The 21,805-nt window shown below is 36.3% G+C and overlaps 1 protein-coding gene across 2 annotated transcripts in view; it reads left to right on the top strand.

The window, feature by feature from the left end:
* Window positions 1-21,805, top strand: part of COL24A1 (collagen type XXIV alpha 1 chain) — a 421,841-nt gene that overhangs the window by 367,192 nt on the left and 32,844 nt on the right. For both annotated transcript variants that reach the window (XM_002810653.5, XM_063718582.1), the window contains 6 exons: window positions 4,698-4,805; window positions 6,788-6,895; window positions 6,988-7,041; window positions 7,598-7,660; window positions 9,881-9,934; window positions 15,455-15,490. In XM_002810653.5, the coding sequence (XP_002810699.3) occupies window positions 4,698-4,805; window positions 6,788-6,895; window positions 6,988-7,041; window positions 7,598-7,660; window positions 9,881-9,934; window positions 15,455-15,490 (423 nt within the window). The remainder of the gene's footprint in view (window positions 1-4,697; window positions 4,806-6,787; window positions 6,896-6,987; window positions 7,042-7,597; window positions 7,661-9,880; window positions 9,935-15,454; window positions 15,491-21,805) is intronic.

A 21,805-nucleotide genomic window follows, 5' to 3' on the forward strand; every position in this document is an offset into this window, starting at 1 on the left:
TTTTTTAATTGATTGTTGATGCTGTACCAGTGTCCTCAACATTTCAAGCAGCTATTCTTGCCAAAAAGCTAACAATCTTAAATAAGTGTATTTCTGCTATGTGATTTAATTAAGTCATCAATAAGGGATTTTCCTTATTGGGCTAACAAATGAAGTGAACACTCAGAAACTTACTTCAGTTGCAGCCTCATTTTCATTTTGTTGTGAAGAAATTCAGCTGTGGTAAAATACTTCATGTTACATTTTCCAATTTTTCTGACTGTTGCATTCCTGTGAGGTAGAAATATTATATTGTGTGCCTAGTCTGATGATGTTGATGTATACTGTATAATTTTTAAGCATAGCTATAGTAATATTACATAGTAAATACAAGGCTTTGCCATCTAATTTAATAAGAAAATTCATTTTCCATGGTGCCTTAAAAATACAATATTTGAAGTCCACTTTTCTCTTCTTTTCTTGTTTTGATATGCTAGCATGTGCACTGGTAATAAGTAAAATAAAGGGTCACAGTAATATATGTTCCACTTGAAACACTATATTATAACTGCGTCACTGCAATTTGTAGTACACCAAGCAATGGTGCAAAGCAATGGAAGTGCCATATAAGATCTCTACCAAGACACAAAATCCCTTCAAAAAATCAACGAATCCAGGAGTTGGTTTTTTGAAAAAAAAAAATAATGAAAGAGATCATTAGCTAGTCTAATAAAGAAGAAAAGATAGAAGAATCAAATAGACACATAAAAAATGATAAAGGAGATATCACCACTAACCCCACAAAAATATAAACAACCATCAGAGAATACTATAAACACCTCTATGCAAATAAACTGGACAATCAAGAAGAAATGTATACATTCGTTGACATATACACCCTCCCAAGACTGAACCAGTAAGAGTTGAATCCCTGAATAGACCAATAATGAGTTCTGAAATTGAGGCAGTAATAAATAGCCTACGAACCAAAAATAAACCCAGAACTAGATGGATTCATAGCTGAATTCTACCAGAGGTATATCAAGAGGGGCTGGTACCATCTCTTCTGAAACCATTTCAAACAATTGAAAAGAAGACACTCCTCCCTAACTCATTTTATGAGGCCAGCATCATCCTGATACCAAAACCTGCCAGAGATATAACAAAAAAAGAAAACTTAAGGCCAATATTCTTGCTGAACATCAATGCAAAATCCTCAATAATATACTGGCAAACCAAATCCAGCAGTACATCAAAAAGCTTATCCACCATGATCAAGTTGGCTTCACCCCCCGGGATGCAAGGCTGGTTCAACATACACAAATCAATAAATGTAATTCATCACGTAAACAGAACTAAAGACAAAAACCACATGATTATCTCAGTAGATGCAGAAAAGGCCTTCAATAAAATTCAACATCCCTTCATGTTAAAAACTCTCAATAAACTAAGTATTGACAGAACATACCTCAAAATAATAAGAGCCTTTTATGACAAACCCACAGCTGATATCATACTGAATGGGCAAAAGCTGGAGGCATTCCCCTTGAAAACTGGCACAAGGCAAGGATACCCCCTCTCATCACTCCTATTCAACATAGTATTGGAAGTTCTGTCCAGGGCAAACAGGCAAGAGAAAGGGTATTCAAATAGGAAAAGAGGAAGTCAAATTTTCTGTTTGCAGATGAATGATCCTATATCTAGAAAACCCCATCTTTTCAGCCCAAAAGCTTCTTAAGCTGAGAAGCAACTTCAGCAAATTCTCAGGATACAAAATCAATGTTCAGAAACCACAAGCATTCCCATACACCAACAGCAGACAAGCAGAGAACCAAATCATGAGTGAACTCCCATTCACAATTGCTACAAAGAGAATAAAATACCTAGGAATATAGCTAACAAGGGAAATAAAGGACCTCTTCAAGGAGTACTACAAAACACTGCTCAAGGAAATCAGAGAGGACACAAATGGAAAAACATTCCATGCTCGTGGATAGGAAGAATTAATATTGTGAAAATGACCATAGTGCCCAAAGTAATTTATAGATTCAATACTATTCCCATAAAACTACCACTGACATTCTTCACAGAATTAGAAACAACTATTTTTTAAAATTCATATGAAGCAAAAAAAGAGCCCGTATAGCCAAGACTATCTGAAGCAAAAAGGACAAAGCTGGAAGCATCACTCTGCCTGACTTCAAACTATACTACAAAGCTACAGTAACCAAAGCAGCATGATACTGATACAAAAACAGACACATAGACCAACGGACCAGAATAGAGAACTCAGAAACAAGACCACACACCTACAACCATCTGATCTTTGAAAAACCTGACAAAAACAAGCAATGTGGAAAAGATTCCCTCTTTAATAAATGGTGCTGGGGGAACTGGCTAGCCATAGGCGGAAAATTGAAACTGGACCCCTTCCTTACACCTTATACAAAGATTAACTCATGATGGATTAAAGACAAATGTAAAACCCAAAACTGTAAAAACCCTAGAAGAAAATCTAGGCAATACCATTCAGGACATAGGCTGGGCAAAGACTTCATGACGAAACATCAAAAGCAATTGCAACAAAAGCAAAAATTGACAAATGGGATCTAATTAAACTAAACAGCTTCTGCACAGCAAAAGAAACTATCATCAGAGCAAATAGACAACCCACAGAATGGGAGAAAATTTTTGCAATCTATCTATCTGACAAACGTCTAATATCCAGAATCTACAAGGAGCTTAAGCAAATTTACAAGAAAAAACAACCTCATTAAAAAGTGGGCAAAGGGTCGGGCGCAGTGGCTCAAGCCTATAATCCCAGCACTTTGGGAGGCCGAGACGGGCAGATCATGAGGTCAGGAGATCGAGACCATTCTGGCTAACATGGTGAAACCACATCTGTATTAAAAATACAAAAAAATTAGCTGGACGTAGTGGCAGGTGCCTGTAGTCCCAGCTACTCAGGAGGCTGAGTCAGGAGAATGGCATGAACCTGGGAGGCGGAGCTTGCAGTGAGCTGAGATTGCGCCACTGCACTCCAGCCTGGGTGACTGAGCGTGACTCTGTCTCCAAAAAACATAATAAAATAAAATTAAAACTAAAAAAATAAAAAGTGGGCAAAGGACATGAACAGACACTTCTCAAAAGAAGACATTCATGCAGCCAACAAACATATCAAAAAAAAGCTCAACATCATTGATTATTAGAGAAACGCAAATCAAAACCACAATGAGATACCATCTCATACCAGTCAGAATGGCAATTATTAAAAAGTCAAGAAACAACAGATACTTGCAGGGCTGCAGAGAAATAGGAACACTTTTACACTGTTGATGGGAATGTAAATTAGTCCAACCATTGTGGAAGACAGTGTGGTGATTCCTCGAAGACCTTGAAGAACAAAAGTCCAGGAATACCAGAAATACCGTTTTACCCAGCAATCCCATTACTGGGTATATACCCAAAGCAATATATATCATTCTATCATAAAGATACATGCACGCGTGTGTTCATTGCAGCACTATTCACAATAGCAAAGGCATGGAATCAACCCAAATGCCCATCAATGATAGACTGGATAAAGAAAATGTGGTACATATACAGCATGGAATACTATGCAGCCATAAAAAGGAATGAGATCATGTCCTTTGCAGGGATATAGATGGAGCTGGAAGCCATTATCTTCAGCAAACTAATGCAGAAACAGAAAATCAAACATCTCATGATCCTATAAGTGGGAGCTGAACAATGTGAACACATGGACACAGGGAGGGGAACAACACCCACTGGGGCCTGTTGGTGGAGATGGGACAGAGGGAGAGGGAGAGCATTAGGAAAAATAGCTAATGCATGCTGGGCTTAATACCTAGGTGATGGGTTGATAGCTGGAGCAAATCACCGTGGCACACGTTTACCTACATAACAAACCTGCACATCCTGCGCATATACCCTGAAACTTAAAATGAAATTTAAAAAAAACTCTGCCATAACTACTCAGCTCTGCTATTGTTGTGCAAATGCAGCCCTAAACAATATGTAAATGAATGAGCATGACTGTCCCGTAAAACTTTATATATACTGAAATTTTAATTTCATAGAATTTTTCCATGTCTTTAAGTATTATTCTTCTTTTCAATGTTTAAAAATGTAAAAACTGTTCTTAGTTCATGAGATCTACAAAAACAGGTGATGGACTGAATTTAGTTTGCAAAGTATAGTTTACCAACCTGATTTAGGATTTGGTTTTAAGGATATACTGTTTGCTTGCTTAACTTTATTTCCAGTTAAACAACTTTTAGCAAATTTTCTGGAATCATGTATGGTTGAAGAATAGAATTTTCTTCTTAAGGAGACTTTCAGCAGTTATTAGAGTTGCCATGTACACCAGAGTATAATACAAAAGTTAGAACACAGCAAATATACTTCACACCTAGGCTGTATAAGTAAGAAGGTACTGGTGGACTTTGTATTGCTTCAGTGTTTTCATTTTAAAAACCCAAGATCATTGCATAAATTATAGAAATTTCAAGTGAGTGGTGAGTGTTCCTAAAAAAGTATTTAAACATTTCATCTTTTGGGAAAGAAGCCCAGGATAACTCCTGGGCAGTATGTTAACAGAAGCCTTTCAGGACACAACTCTTCCTACATTTTATTGAGCCTCTAAACTGACTTTTTAGAAACTTTCCCAGTTTTCATTTCTTATCTGTGTTATTTAGGGCATCAGAGGCAGCCCAGGAAGAACAGGTCTTGCTGGGGCTCCAGGTCCTCCAGGAGTAAAGGGTTCATCAGGCTTGCCAGGAAGCCCAGGAATTCAAGGCCCAAAGGTACTTTAATATTTTGTTCCAATGGGTGAGAAGTATTGGCCATCCTTTCTGGCCCTGAGTTCAATGGCTAGATCACAGGATGGTAAGATTAATAGTTTTTAATAGAATTTGGCTAATAGTAAAAGCACATTAGGAAAAGAGAAAGTATGTGGCTTTGACATATCCATCTCCAATGATAGCCACAGTGCCTGTAATTTGGCATAACAGCTCTTTGACCCAGGACTAGTGATGCTTTAAAAAATGCTATATCTTTGACTCATTTTGGTTCTTTTTCCATCTCTGTCATCTGTCTTCTCCTCCAAAACAGGGAAATCTTATTTACTTCCACATAAATACTTTCTCAAATACAATTCCTATTCCTCTGACTCTGAACCTAACCAACCAATTAATTAATCTGATAACCGTACGGACTGTTTCTTAGAGTTAATGTGACAGTAACTAAGTCTTACATTGCATTTATTGTTTGGAGTCTGTCACATGTCAATAGACTTTCCAGACAAAACCTCTTTTAGAAATATCTCATACAGGATTGACCCAGACAACTTAGAAATTAGTCCAACATCTAAAGCTCTTTCATAAAAGCCTAAGACTAAGACATTGGTACCGTTACCATTATTACCTCTTAACCTGATTTTCACAGTTCCACTTCTAAAGAATTTTCAGATTTCTGATCCATGTGGGTAAACTGAAAATCATGACCCACCTGTTTACTGTTTACAATATTAGTCTTCTGTTAATGTTTGTACCATGAATATTCCTTTGTACTAAAATCCAAAGCAGCTAAGCAAATGCTAAAGCCAGGAAAAGAAGTAAAGATCCCTACCTTTTAGGCTTAAATTTGCAATAAGAAGGATCCATATTTGTCAAGCCCCAAAATGGTATAGCTTTGTCTCAAGCCAGAGATAATTTGTTAATCTTAAAGAATCTTCGGCCAAAGTCTACCAAGCATTATTTTTCATTAACCTATTTCTACAATCCACTTGATTCCTAAATTTACTTTTAGAAATGGTGTGAAAGATATTTCAACTCCCATTTCAAAAATAAAAATCAATGAAAAAAGACTTGACTTTTAGAAATTCAATAATGTTGATTAAGTATGTACTTAAAGTGACTTTTAGGGGATAAAGACAGTTCATATCAAAGGAATCTAGGGAGACAGATAATGGAAATTTTTTATTGATGGAATTAAAAAGATAATCATGGCTAAAATCAGGGTTTACACTTCAGGAGACTACTCTTTTTCTGGTATTAGATAGCTGAATCATCTCTGGATGGTAGGGAAAACACAGAAAAATGGTATCAATTCAAAATACAAGTTCTGGCCAGACACAGTGGCTCACACTTGTAATTCTACCACTTTGGGAGGCTAATGCAGGAGGATCACTTGAGGCTAGTAGTTCAAGACCAGCTGGGCAACATAGTGAGATCCTGTCTCTACAAAAAATAAAGAATTAGCTAGGTGCAATGATGTGTGCCTGTAGTCCCAGCTACTCAGGAGACTGAGTTGGGAGGATCGCTTGAGCCCAGGAGTTTAAGGCTACAGTTAGCCATGATCACACCACTGCACTATAGCCTGGGCAAGAGAACAAGACCCCATCTCTAATAAAAAATAAAATAAATAAATAAACAAAATATAAGTTCCATCACATATAAACACACCCACACATACCACACCCTCACTATCTCCTCTCAAGCCTTACCATCCTACTAGTTTTATAGGTTCTCCCTTCCCTCTTCTTTCCACATATCACCACAATCTCTGGAATTTCCTTTTCCCACTGCTACTCTTCTGGTACATTATAATTAAATACTACTTGTGTGGAAAATATTGGTGAACAAGATGAACATGCAAAATTTGATTTCCCCAGTGCCTTGTATTTATGAGATGGGCCTAAGGATGGGCCTGCATTTGGGTTTCATTCAAAAGCCAATATGTTTATATGTTCTGATGTAAAGATCACTTTTCTTTGTTCTACCCATAGGGTGAACAAGGGCTACCTGGTCAACCTGGAATTCAAGGTAAAAGAGGTCACCGAGGAGCACAAGGTGATCAAGGACCATGTGGAGAGCCTGGCCTGAAAGGGCAGCCTGTATGTACCACCTCAGAAATTCAGCAAGCACTTATTCTACAGAACAGGCTACCACTGTACAATAATTATTATCATGTCAATTCACTTTGCAGGGAGAATATGGTGTTCAAGGTTTGACAGGTTTCCAAGGATTCCCAGGCCCTAAAGTATGTTTACATACTTTCTTCTAGTCTTCTAGCTATCTAGAAATAAAAGAGCTGTTGAAATATCAATATAGTCTCTAACTTGAGCTTTTTTAAATCTGTAAAATTTCAGTTGGTACATATTTATATATTTGAGTTTCAAATATGTCTGTTTTTAAAATTATGTAACTATACATTTCCCAGAAATTTTAGTATATGATATGATTTTGTTTTCTTTCATCCCTTTTCCCAAGCAGTTTATTATGAAAATTTTCAAACATACAGCAATGTTGAGAAAATTTTACAGTAAATGCCTATACCCGTTACCTAAATTTTACCATTAACATTTTACCCTGCTGGCATTATCATGCTTATCCATCTATATATCCCTCTCTCCCATCATTGGTGTATTTCTAAGTAAATTGTAGGACTCAGTACACTTCTTTCTGAATACTTCAGCATGCACAACAGTATTATATTCCATTTTAAAAAGAGCAATTCTTGACAGGTTGATATAATTTTGTAAAATGTTCATATAGAGCTACAAATTTTATCTTTTTGTTTCTTATTGTACATCTAGGGTCCCGAAGGGGATGCTGGCATTGTCGGGATATCAGGTCCTAAAGGTCCTATTGGACACAGAGTAAGTGTAAAGTCATTCTGCCTACCAGAAATTGTGGTTCTTTGCTTACTGTAAGGCTTAAGAGCTCTGAATGTAATGTACTTCAAGTAAATAACTTAATGAAATGACTTTTAAGATAGAAACTCATAAGGGCACATTCAGAATTCAATCTTTTGCAGTTCATATATTAGTTTGAGCAAAATACCTCACAGACCCCTCGTACTTCCTAGTCTTACTTAAAAAAAAAAAAAATCATCAGAATTACTGTGAAGACTGGATAATGTATTTATTAACTCACACCAGGAACAAAAACATACAGCAATTTCACGTTATAAGCATTAATACAACCAGAGACCACCTCCATGCACCACCTGGAAGAAGCTTGTGTATGACCAGAGCTCTTCAGACCAGACTGAAAATGTTTCCCAATAGCTGTGTTTTCCCAGGTCAGGGGCAGGTATCCCAAGAGAGTGATGAGGAACCGCTTAAACAGTTGCAAAAAGCAGGGTCTGAAGAACTCCAATTAGCAATGAGTGCTTGTAATTGCAAATTGTAGAGAATATAAATAGGACAAATAAGCCACCAGTGGTTACTGATTATTGTTTTTAGTTTTTAGTTTTGTTTTATTTTAGTTTTTATTAATCAAAGCTTTCTAATTGATGAGATGTTCTGTAAAACTGAAAAGAAAAAAATTTAAAACTTGAAGTAATGGTTTGGCTATGGTAGTAGCATCTCTATGACTAATAGCAGCTGCAGGGGCAAGTGTAGAAAAAGCAGAGAGAGGAAGAAGGGAAGCAGTTCAGATGTAGGATAAAAGTATCTTAAATAATTATTAAATGAAAGTCAAACTTCTAAAATCCTATACCGCTTTCCTCTTACAATAAATTGTTTTCAATAATGCAAAAATGTTTTTTGTCCTTGCAATAGTTTGCTGAGAGTATGGTTTCCAGCTTCATCCATGTCCCTACAAAGGACATGAACTCATCATTTTTTATGGCTGCATAGTATTCCATGATGTATATGTGCCACATTTTCTTAATCCAGTCTATCATACATATGTAACTAACCTGCACGTTGTGCACATGTACCCTAAAACTTAAAGTATAATTTTAAAAATTGCAAAAAGGGCCAGATGCAGTGGCTCACACCTGTAATCCCAGCACTTTGGGAGGCCAAGGCGGGTGGATTGCTTGAGGTCAGGAATTTGAGACCAGCCTGATCGATATGGTAAAACCCCATCTCTAATAAAAATATAAAAAATTTAGCTGGGCATGCTGGCACAGGCCTGTAATCCCAGCTACTCGGAAGGCTGAGGCAGGAGACTCACTTGAACCCAGGAGGTGAAGGTTACAGTGAGCCGAGATGGCACCACTGCACTCCAGCCTGGGCGACAGCAAGACTCCATCTCAATTAAAACAATACTAATTCAAAAAATAATGCAAAGAGGAGTATTATCATGGTAATTGTTTAAAGACCTTTCTGAATATTTCTTCAGCTATAAATATATTAGTTATTTTCATGATTTCTGAAGAACCACGGAAGCTGAAGTTTGTAGGAAAAAACTAAAATGGGCATTTTGTATTCACTGAGAAATTATAGACTCTCTTCCTACTTTGGGAGGAATTGACCAGAAATCCAGCTTATTCAAGGTTATCTTGAATAACCAAATAACAGCTTAAAGTTTTAAAAGCACTTTTCATATTTAATTCTCACAATGGCCCTATGAAGTAGATGTTCTTATTCCTGTTTTACAGATGAAGAACTGAAGTTTAGTTGGTCACATATGCTGCTCTCTGGTTCCTTACTGTACTTTTTCTCTATTTCATGCTTCATGTTACCCAAACATCTGCTCTTTCAACATCTGCACAGAAATTTATTCAAAACCTAGTTCATCATTCTATTCTTTTTTATATAAAGTAGTTTTATTTGTTATATAATAACATACATGTACAATGCATCTTTGAAGTTATCACCACATAAAAATCATAATGCTAATTCATCAGTTTTTTAGAAATTATACAGATGTAACTCTCCTGATAGGAGACTTTAATAATATGCAGAATTGTGTCACATACCGTTAACAAAGATTATTATAATTTATGCTAATACTGTAAGATTTTATACTAAAAAGGATAATTGTGTAGACATGGCTCTTTTACCATTGTACAAGAGATTCTGTGGAGTTTTGTTTTTTTTTTTAATTATACTAACAGTGAGACTGTTTTTCTTTTATTTCAACAGGGAAACACTGGTCCACTTGGCAGAGAAGGTATAATAGGCCCAACAGGTAGAACTGTAAGTTTATCATATACAAGTCTTTTGTACTCTTTTTTTTTCTTTAATCCTATTTCTAGAATAATCTACAAAGAATTAGCCTGGGTATTTGAGAAGGAAATGGAAAAAAATAGATGTACATTTTCTTCTGGAAGATGATTCCTGAGAAGTTAGGGAACATATGTGTAATGAAGACAGTGTAACTAAGTAGGTAGGTGTTTATAATTGCAGTTGAGAAAAGAAAACAGAACTGAGTCAGGAAGGGGAGAGCGTTATAAACATAGAGATGAACTCCTGAGCAGTAAAAATAAATTTTTCTTCTGAAGGAAAGAACATAGGTAGCAAAAGATGTGCAGACATCCAACATTTGAGTTTTTGGAAGTACCCACTATAAAGGAAGGAAAGAATCATTAGAGAGAATAGCAAGTGTTTCAAGAAAGGAGTAGTCAACAGTAATCTTTGAGAGAATAAGTTGCAATAGAAGATAGAGTACAGGTTACAGTGATGAAGGAAGTAGAGGAAAATATTTAATAATAATGTTCCTTAAATTCTTACAACAAACTTTTGCAGTAGATACTATTTTCATTTAACAGATGAGGAGACAGATGAGGTTTGTGGAGGTTCATCTGGTCATTCAAGGTGATAGACCTGGTGAATTACATAGCTGGTGTTTCTTCAAGACCAGAGCTCTTTCCACTCCATTCAAGCTGTGTCTGGAGAGGAAATTGAGGTATTATATATGCCAGTGCTTTAAGAAATTTGGCTATGAAATAAAACATAAAAATGAGACAATGATTGGTCAAGTGATGTTGGGAAAGTTTTCCAGTATTGATAATAGTATAAACAAACAAGGAGCACAGTAGAAAGGGTCAAATTGAGACTTAGAGAGGAAAGATTCATTCTATCTAGGGAATTAATATTTTGAATTATTTGAAAGTTATTTATAGACACAGACAATTTAAAAACATAAAAATAGAATGCTTCAAGTGTTTAGTACCACTATTCTCTTTGATAAATTTAGAGAAGAAACCACCAAAGTTACTGGATATGTAAACAAAAGAAGTAAAACGTATAACTCAGTATTTCTGTAGACTTTCAACATTTGCCACTCGGAGCTATATAAGATTGTAAGTGGGAGAATTCTCATATTTCAGTGAGTGGTTCTTCAACAAGCTAAGGGACACATACTGTTCTGATTACAGAATTATTGTTCTTCTCTGTCAAAAATATGATGTATTAATTGGTCAAGGAAAATGTAATTTTAAAATTACTTAATTAAAATATCTTACTGTGTTTTGTTTATAGATAGTTCTTAAAGACCCTTATAATATTCAGCATATACATCAATTTTTCCATATTCAATTTTTTCCATTCTGAGAAGAAAAGTTCATTATGAAAGAATAAGCACTTGAGATTGGAGAAAACATTGGGAAAAAAAATACCGGTGAGGGGTGACAGGCTTGGAAATTTGTAAATGAAACTATATGGTAATACAAAGAAATAAACAGATCGGTGTAACAGACTAGAGCCCAGAATTTGATCTTAAGTATATATAGGAATTTACTTATAACAAAAATGGCATATAATTGAGGAAGCTTTGGCTGCAAATAATAGGAACCCTGAACCAAAGTACTTTTAGCAATAAGAAAATTTGTATCACATTATAGGAAGGGCTTCAGATTTGGTTAATTTGGTGACTCAATTATCTCATCCAAGACCAGGTTATTGTGTATCTCTTATATCTCTATGTCTCTACCCTGATATCCTGAATGTTGGCTTCATAATTAGGCTTATAGCAAGATGACTACAACTTCTCAAGAACTACATCCAGATATAATTATCCAAAGGAAAAAAAATGACATAAAGTACTATTGTGGCAAAAATAAGAATTTTTTAGAAGTCTCGGATTACATTTTTTTCATATCTAATTGGCTAGCATTCAGCCAGATGCTCACTCCTACGTCAGTGACAGGGAAGAGAGATGGAATTACTTTGAGTATCCTCCTGCTATAAGAAATTGGAACACAGCCTGGGCAACATAGTGAGACCCCCATCATATAAAAATAAATTAGCTGTGTGTGGTGGTACATGCCTACAGCCCTAGCTACTTGGGAGGCTAAGACGGGAGGATTGCTTGAGCCCAGGAGTTCCAGGCTACAGTGAGTTGATTGCAACCACTGCACTCCAGCCTGTGCAAACAGAGTGAGACCCCATCTCTTTAAAAAAGAAGAAAGAGAAATTGGAACCCCATTTGCCAAAATTATTTTACTCCTAGATGAACTTTTAACGACTTTAATGTAAAAAATAAAACAATAAAAATCTTAGAAGAGGCCAAGCGCAGTGGCTCATGCTTGTAATCCCAGCACTTTGGGAGGCCGAGGTGGGCAGATCACCTGAGGTCAGAAGTTCAAGACCAGCCTGGCCAACATGGTGAAACTTCATCTCTACTAAAAATACAAAATTAGCTGGGTGTGGCGGTACATGCCGGTAATCCCAGCTACCTGGGAGGCTGAGGCAGGAGAATCTCTTAAACCTGGGAGACAGAGGTTGCAGTGAGCCAAGATCATGCCGTTGCACTCTAGCCTGAGCAATAAGAGTGAAACTCCGTCTCAAAAAAAATAAATAAATAAAATTGAAGAATAATCTAGAAAACTAACATGTAGCTTAAGGATTGGGGAGACCTGTAAAAGAACAGAAAGTATATTTGAATACTTGAAAATTTTTTTTCATTTTGTATGGAAAAAAGATTCCATGAATAAAGTTTAAAAGTACTATTGATTGGGAAAAATATTTACAAAGCATACAATATATAACAGGTTAATATACAAAGAGCTCAGTTGGGCACAGTAGTTCACACCTGTATTACCAGCACTTTGGGAGGCTGAGGCTGGAAGATTGCTTGAGCACAGGAGTTTAGACCAGCCTTGGCAATATAGTGAGATCCCATCTCTACAAAAAAATTTAAAATGAGCCTGGCATAGTGGCAGATGCCTGTAGTCCCAGCTACTCAAGAGGCTGAGGTGGGAAGACCACTTGATCTGAGGAAGTTGAGGCTATAGGGAGCCATGATCGTGCCACTGCACTCCAGCCTGGGCAAAAAAAATTAAAAAATTAAAAATTGTCTACCTATCTGTTGATATGGATATGTGTATGTATCTAGAGATAGATAGATAAATAGATAGATAGATAGATAGATAGATAGATAGATAGATAGATAGATAGAGATAGAGACATACACACACATATACCAAGAGCTCTTATAGTTTGAAAAAGAGAGAAAGTTCAATAGAAAAATGAAAAGCATTCCATCAAAAAAGTAGCCAGTGGAGAAAAAAAGAACAAATCCAAAAGTTCAACTATTGTTTTATAATAAAAAGACACTCACCTAAATTTAAGTCAGAGAAATACAAATTAAAGTAAAATAAGATATTACATTTAACTTCTCAGAAGGGAATATAGGAGAAAACAGTACTCTCATTGATCACTGGTAAAAATGTGAATTACAGACTTTATGGAAAGATTTGTTAAATATAGGTACATATTCTTTAACAAAACAGTTCCACTTTGAGGAATTTATCCCATAGGTATAAAAGCACCCAATACACTAATGAAATTTTGCAAAGACTTTTTTTATAATACAGCTTGTATTGGAAAAAAAAATTGAAATTACATGAATACTCATTTCTAAAGGAATGATTGGGTAAGTTATAGGTTAGCCATTTCATGGAATATTATGCAATTATTTAAAAGAATTTATTATATCTAGTTTGGCTGACTCAGTTATTTCACGATGTATTGTTAAGTGAGATGCATAGACCAGTATATAATATGATTCCAATATTTTAAAACATGAGCAATATTTCTCATACATACCTAAATGTATTTGTCAATATTTGATTAGAAAAAGGTATGAAAACATACATACCAGGTTGTTAATACTGGGTAGGGTGTGGAAGAGGGTGTATATTTTTTTTTAAAGTGCTGTGTAGATATCTTAAAAATCAGAGTCCAGGCGCAGTGGCTCACTCCTGTAATCTCAGCACTTTGGGAGGCTGAGGCGGGTGGATCACGAGGTCAGGAGATTGAGATCATCCTGGCCAACATGGTGAAACCCCATCTCTACTGAAAATACAAAAATTATCTGGGCTTAGTGGTATGCTCCTGTAGTCCCAACTACTCAGGAGGCTGGGGCAGGAGAATCGCTTGAACCCAGGAGGTGGAGGTTGTAGTGAGCTGAGATCATGCCACTGCACTCCAGCCTGGTGACAGAGCGAGACTCCATCTCAAAAATAAATAAATAAATAAATAAGTTTTTTTAAGTTAATACCCTAGTTTAAAATGAATTGAGACAAGATGAGAAACACAGAAGTAATATAAATGGTGAATAAATGTTAAGATAGTATTCTTAGCTTGCAAATTAACAAAGAACATGGCATAGATCAGAAGAAATATACACTTCCATTTTTGCAGGTGTGTATGTAATTTCAAACTAACTTTCTGGAAGACAGTCTTTAACAAAAATTTTAGACTGTAAGGGTATCTCTCACAACACTGCTAACAATGACAAAAATTAGCAAAAAGTCTAATAATAGCAAATTTAAAATATTATCATAGTATATTAAATACTAGGTAAGATTATTAAATATTTTAATTATCTAAAAGAATGTATATTGACATGGAAGAGCATTCATATTATATTTATGAAGGTATAAATTCAAGTTACAGAGAAGATAAATAGTATTATCTCATTTTTTACATATATATACATATAAAATTTTCAAAAGGATGAACAGGAAAATATTAACACGTTTTAAAAGCAGTAGGTCCACCCAGCAACAGCAAACTACATTCGTTTCAAGTGCATATGGAACGTTCACCAAAATAGAAGATGTTATGGGCCATAAAACAAATTTTACTAAATGTAAAAGAACTGAGGTCATAGAAGATATATTCTCTTGCCAATGGAATTAAACTAGAAATCAATAACAGAAAGATAATAGGAAAATCTCCAAACACTTGAAAATTAAATCACATACTTCTAAATAATCCATGGATCAAAGAGCAAGTCTCCAAGAAAATTAGAAGATATTTTAAACTGCACGGAAACGTATACAACATATCAAAATTTACAAGAAAGAGAAGGGAAACCATCCCAGAAACAGGGTTTTCAAAAGTTAAGAAAAACAAATATTAGAAGAATTTAACCTGAATTTAGAATTTCCTTTTTAAATTGTTTTGTATATGATTGTCAGATAAGCTGTTTTGACTTAATTGAATGAATAAGTAGTTATCTCAGTCTCACCTTAAGGTTAGAACTAGGAATGGCAAAGCAGACAACATGATGAATCACTAAAGATTTTTTGTTTGCTTTGCTTTATTTAGGAAAAGAACACTAGAACTTATACAATTTAACAAAACAGGTCTTACTACATAGAAAAAGCAAAAATATAAATTGTCATGTTTCTACATATAATGACCTCAGCTACATTTAATACATAACTATCAATAACACTGAACTAACATCTTTTTTTTTTCTTTTAGGGACCCAGAGGTGAAAAGGGCTTTAGAGGTGAAACTGTAAGTTTAACTAAATTTGTGATTATAGTAACCCTGACACTAGGCTATAAGCTCCATGAAAGCAAGGACCCTGTTACAGTTATTCATTATTATGTCTCTGATACTTGTAGAATAAAAATAAAATTGCAGTTCTCGGGAAGTAGAATTAACCGATGTGGTAAAAGAGACTTAGACTCACACAATAATAATGGGAGACTTTAACACCCCACTGTCAATATTAGACAGATCAATGAGACAGAAAATTAACAAGGATATCCAGGACTTGAACTCAGCTCTGGACCAAGCGGACCTAGTAGACATCTGCAGAACTCTCCACCCCAAATCAACAGAATATGCATTCTTCTCAGCACCACATCGCACTTATTCTAAAATTGACCACATAATTGGAAGTGAAACACTCCTCAGCAAATGTAAAAGAACAGAAATCACAACAAACTGTCTCTCAGACAACACTGCAATCAAATTAGAACTCAGGGTTAAGAATCTCACTCAAAACTGCACAACTACATGGAAACAGAACAACCTGCTCCTGAATGACTACTGGGTAAATAATGAAATGAAGGCAGAAATAAAGATGTTCTTTGAAACCAGTGAGAACAAAGACACAACGTACCAGAATCTCTGGGATACATTTAAAGCAGTGTATAGAGGGAAATTTATAGCACTAAATGCCCACAAGAGAAAGCAGGAAAGATCTAAAATTGACACCCTAACATCACAATTAAAAGAACTAGAGAAGCAAGAGCAAACAAATTCAAAAGCTAGCAGAAGACAAGAAATAACTAAGATCAGAGCAGAACTGAAAGAGATAGAGACAAAAAAAACCCTTCAAAAAATCAAAGAATCCAGGAGCTGGTATTTTGAAGTGATCAACAAAATTGATAGACCGCTAGCAAGACTAATAAAGAAGAAAAGAGAGAAGAATCAAATATACGCAATAAAAAATGATAAAGGGTTATCACCAGCGATCCCACAGAAATACAAACCACTATCAGAGAATACTATAAGCACCTCTATGCAGATAAACTAGAAAATCTAAAAGAAATGGGTAAATTCCTGGACACATACACCCTCCCAAGACTAAACCAGGAAGAAGTTGAATCTCTGAATAGACCAATGACAAGCTCTGAAATTGAGGCAATAATTAATAGCCTACCAACCAAAAAAAAGTCCAGGACCAAACATATTCACAGCCGAATTCTAATAGAGGTACAAGGAGGAGCTGGTACCATTTCTTCTGAAACTATTCCGATCAATAGAAAACAAAGAAATCTTCCCTAACTCATTTTATGAGCCCAGCATCATCCTGATACTAAAGCCCGGCAGAGACACAACAAAAAAAGAGAATTTTAGGCAATATCCCTGATGAACATCAATGCAAAAATCCTCAATAAAATACTGGCAAACCAAATCCAGCAGTACATCAAAAAGCTTACCCACCACGATCAAGTCGCCTTCATCCCTGGGATGCAAGGCTCGTTCGACATACGCAAATCAATAAGCATAATCCGTCACATAGACAGAAACAATGACAAAAACCACATGATTATCTCAATAGATGCACAAAAGGCTTTCGACAAAATTCAACAGCCTTTCATGCCAAAACTCTCAATAAACTAGATATCAATGGAACATATCTCAACATAATAAGAGCTATTTATGACAAACCCACAGCCAATATCATACTGAATAGGCAAAAACTGGAAGCATTCCCTTTGAAAACTGCCACAAAACAAGGATACCCTCTCTCACCACTCCTAGTCAACATAGTGTTGGAAGTTCTGGCCAGGGAAATCAGGCAAGAGAAAGAAATAAAGGGTATTCAAATAGGAAGAGAGGAAGTCAAATTGTCTCCGTTAGCAGATGACATGATTATATATTTAGAAAACCCCATCGTCTCAGCCCCAAATCTCCTTAAGCTGATAAGCAACTTCAGCAAAGTCTCAGGATACAAAATCAATGTGCAAAAATCACAAGCACTCCTATACACCAATAACAGACAAACAGAGAGCCAAATCATGAGTGAACTCCCATTCACAATAGCTACTAAGAGAATAAAATACCTAGGAATCCAACTTACAAGGGAAGTGAAGGACCTCTTCAAGGAAAACTACAAACCACTACTCAAGGAAATAAGAGAGGACACAAACAAATGGAAAAACATTCCATGCTCATGAATAGGAAGAATCAATATTGTCAAAATGGTCATACTGCCTAAAGTAATTTATAGATTCAATGCCATCCCCATCAAGCTACCAATGACTTACTTCACAGAATTGGAAAAAACTACTTCAAACTTCGTTTGAAATCAAAAAAGAGCCCACATAGTCAAGACAATCCTGGGCAAAAAGAATAAAGCTGGAGTCATCACACTACCTGACTTCAAACTTTACTACAAGACTATAGTAACCAAAATAGCATGGTACTGTTACCAAAACAGATATATAGACCAATGGAACAGAACGGAGGCCTCAGAAATAACACCACACATCTACCACCATCTGATCTTTGACAAACCTGACACACACAAGCAATGGAGAAAAGATTCCCTATTTAATAAATGGTGTTGGGAAAACTGGCTTGCCATATGCAGAAAACTGGAATTGGACCCCTTCCTTACACCTTATACAAAAATCCACTCAAGATGGATCAAAGACTTAAACATAAGACCTAGGACCATAAAAATCCTAGAAGAAAACCTGGGCAATACCATTCAGGACATAGGCATGGGCAAAGACTTCATCTCTAAAACACCAAAAGCAATGACAACAAAAGCCAAAATTGACAAATGGGATCTAATTAAACTAAAGAGCTTCTGCACAGCAAAAGAAACTATCATCAGAGTGAATAGGCAACCTACAGAATGGTAGAAAATTTTTGCAGTCTATCCATCTGACAAAGGGCTAATATCCAGAATCTACAAAGAACTTAAACAAATTTATAAGAAAAAAGCAAACAACCGCATCAAAAAATGGGCAAAGGATATGAACAGACACTTCTCAAAAGAAGACATTTATGCAGCCAACAGACATATGAAAAAATGCTCATCATCACTGGCCATCAGAGAAATGCAAATCAAAACCACAATGAGATACCATCTCACACCAGTTAGAATGGCGATCATTAAAAAATCAGGCAACAACAGATGCTGGAGAGGTTGTGGAAAAATAGGAATGCTTTTACACTGTTGGTGGGAGTGTAAATTAGTTCAACCATTGTGAGAGACAGTGTGGCGATTCCTCAAGAATCTAGAACTAGAAATACCATTTGACCCAGCAATCCCATTACTGGGCATATACCCAAAGGATTATAAATCATTCTACGATAAAGACACATGCACACGTATGTTTATTGTGGCACTATTCACAATAGCAAAGACCTGGAACCAACCCAAATGTCCATCAGTAATAGACTGGATTAAGAAAATGTGGCACATATACACCATCAAATACTATGCAGCCATAAAAAAGGATGAGTTCATGTCCTTTGCAGGGACATGGATGAAGCTGGAAACCATCATTCTCAGCAAACTATCACAAGATCAGAAAACCAAACACCACATGTTCTCACTCATAATTGGGAGTTGAAAAATGAGAACACATGGACACAGGGAGGGGAACATCACACACCGGGGCCTGTCGGGAGTCAGAGGCTAGGGGAGGGATAACATTAGGAGAAATACCTAATGTAGGTGATGGGTTGATGGGTGCAGCAAACCACCATGGCACCTATATACCTAGGTAACAAACCTGCATGTTCTGCACATGTAACCCAGAACTAAAACCCTATGTGGCAGATTGCAGTGAAATCTGATAAACCCTAAACATGTTTAAGAACCCGCCAATCACTTCTTCCTGGATCACTGTGTGAAATGGATTATTTGCCTTGCCAGGTATCAGGAGATGGGATACGGGTTTTCTTCACTAGTGGCAGAACAAAGGGACTGCGAACTTGCTTTAGGCATATACCCACTATGTCCGGTCAGCACCAAAGAGATCTGCTATGCAGAGGCAAATCATTAGTTGCATATCAGCCAGTCAGAGACAATGATGAGAGGATGGGCAAAAGGTACACAGCACTTTTGTGACCAAAGTAGCTTATACTGGCACTACTTCCCTCATTTCTAGGATGCCAATTCTTCCACGCTAAAGATGTGTTGTAAAAGGGCCACTTCTCCAGCAGAGACCATGCTAAGCTTATTTTTTATTAAGTTTTTTATTGTATAGATTTAACATGATGTTATAGGATACATATAGATAGTAAAAAGGTTATTTATAAGCAAGTAATTTGATTATAAGTAATTTTTTAAGCAAATTAACATATTCATCTCACATGATTACCCATTTTTTTGTTTTTTTTATTGCAAGAGAAGCTAACATCTACTCACTTAGCATGTGATCCATGCCAAATTTATTAAAGCAGCACCATAAACAGAGGACAGACATGGAATAAAATGAGGGAGATTGAAACCAAGTACATAAGGCCCATGAGAATAAACTTAAATATAGCAGTAAAGTCTTGATTAGAAGGTAATGAGATTACATAGTGACAGCTGAGATTTTTTTTTCTCATCTTAGGGTATGCTTGAGACTCAGAATAATTAAGTTGCAGTTATATTAATTAGCTAAAAAAGAGAAATTATGTTATTTCAGATAGCCTAAGAATCACAAAAGGATATTTAAATCGATGTGTTCAATTTGTAGAAATGTGATCCTCACCTTTTCTCAGCAGATTTATTGTAACAGGAAGCAAGAGCATGTGTACACAGTGAAGCTATATTTCCAAGGAAGAGTGAAAGAGGGAAAGGAAAAGCAGAGAGACTTGGAATTAGCCCATGTTCCATATCAGCGTGGCTCTGCATGCCTCCCCAGTATCCTCTCCAAGTACTGTGGCTGGGACAGTTTCCATCAGGATTAGGAAGCCTGCAGTACCTATGGCAATGTCACAAGCATTTCACATGAAAAAAAAATTGAGTGGCTCTGTGATGGATTACAAATGCAATAGATTAGGACTGCCATCTTAGGTTGTAGTGATAGAAATATGGCATGCAGTATAAAGCAGGTAGTGGTACCAGTCATGCTATCCCCAAAGAAAACATGGACAACATTAAAGCACATTCAGAGAAGGGGAAGGATCTGGGGGAACCCATGTCCTCGTAGGACCAGTTGAAATATCTGGGATGGTTAGCCTCTACCAGATTCTGCAGCCTGATTACATCCCTCTCCTTGGTCTTTCTTCTCTCGTCGCACTTCCTGGCTTTTGCACCTGTTATTTCTCTACCATACCCTTTAGGTATGGTAGAGAGCTCCTGCTGATCTTGACATTTTGATTTAATGAACATTTCTCGGGGCAGGCATGCTAATGTTTTGACCCCACCCTACTCCCACCCCTGGACATAATACCTAGCACTCAGGACCTAGTACAATACCTGGCACGTGTTCTTCAGTTTTGTACTTAAATGTCCTCTTATCCTGACTAGCCTGTGTGAATAGCAGTGCCCCCACCTTCCTGAGACGCCTTATGTTCCTTCTACCTGAGTCTCTACCAACTGACATAGTACATGTTTATTTGTTTTTTGTTGTTGTTTATTATATTTTTCCTCACTAGAATGTAGCCTTGAAGACACAGACATTTTATCTGTTGATTTTTGTTTTAATGTGCCCCTCACACCTGGCAGTGCCTCTCTTATAGTTGGCATTCAATAAATATTTAATGAATTATTGGTAAATGAATTAGATAAAATTGAGGTGTTGGAACATAATAGTTGTCTTCAAATATTTGAAAGGGTATCTTATAAAAGAGAGGATAGATACAATATGAGTAACTCTAGAGGATAAAATTTAAAAGACTTATTTATTGAATTGTACTTTTGGTTTCTGTGCTCAGCTCCCTGAGAGAAAGTGAGCTCCATGAAGGCATGAGATATATTAGATACCACCTAGTACCTACCTACCATCGTTGTTACCACCTAGTCCCCAGTCTATTATAGCACCGGACACATAATTAACACAATAAATACTTAGTGACAAAGTTAATAGAATAATGAGGCTAATTTCAGCTCCATGTAATAATGAGCTGTCTAATATAATAATGAAAACTACACAAAAAGATCATTTTGCAAGGTACTAACTACCTTTCACCAAAGCCTACTGACCATCTCCCCAAGTTACTGGACTGGTATTCCTGCACTGAGTAGGGAATTAGAAGAGATACCTATAAAGTTCTTTCCAGATCTGAATATGTGTGATTCTACATAAAAGAAAAATAAATAAGCCCCCCACCACAAAAGAACTAACAAAGCCATAGAACATAAAG

The sequence above is a fragment of the Pongo abelii genome, chromosome 1, assembly GCF_028885655.2.
Source record: "Pongo abelii isolate AG06213 chromosome 1, NHGRI_mPonAbe1-v2.0_pri, whole genome shotgun sequence".
Classification (NCBI taxonomy): domain Eukaryota; kingdom Metazoa; phylum Chordata; class Mammalia; order Primates; family Hominidae; genus Pongo; species Pongo abelii.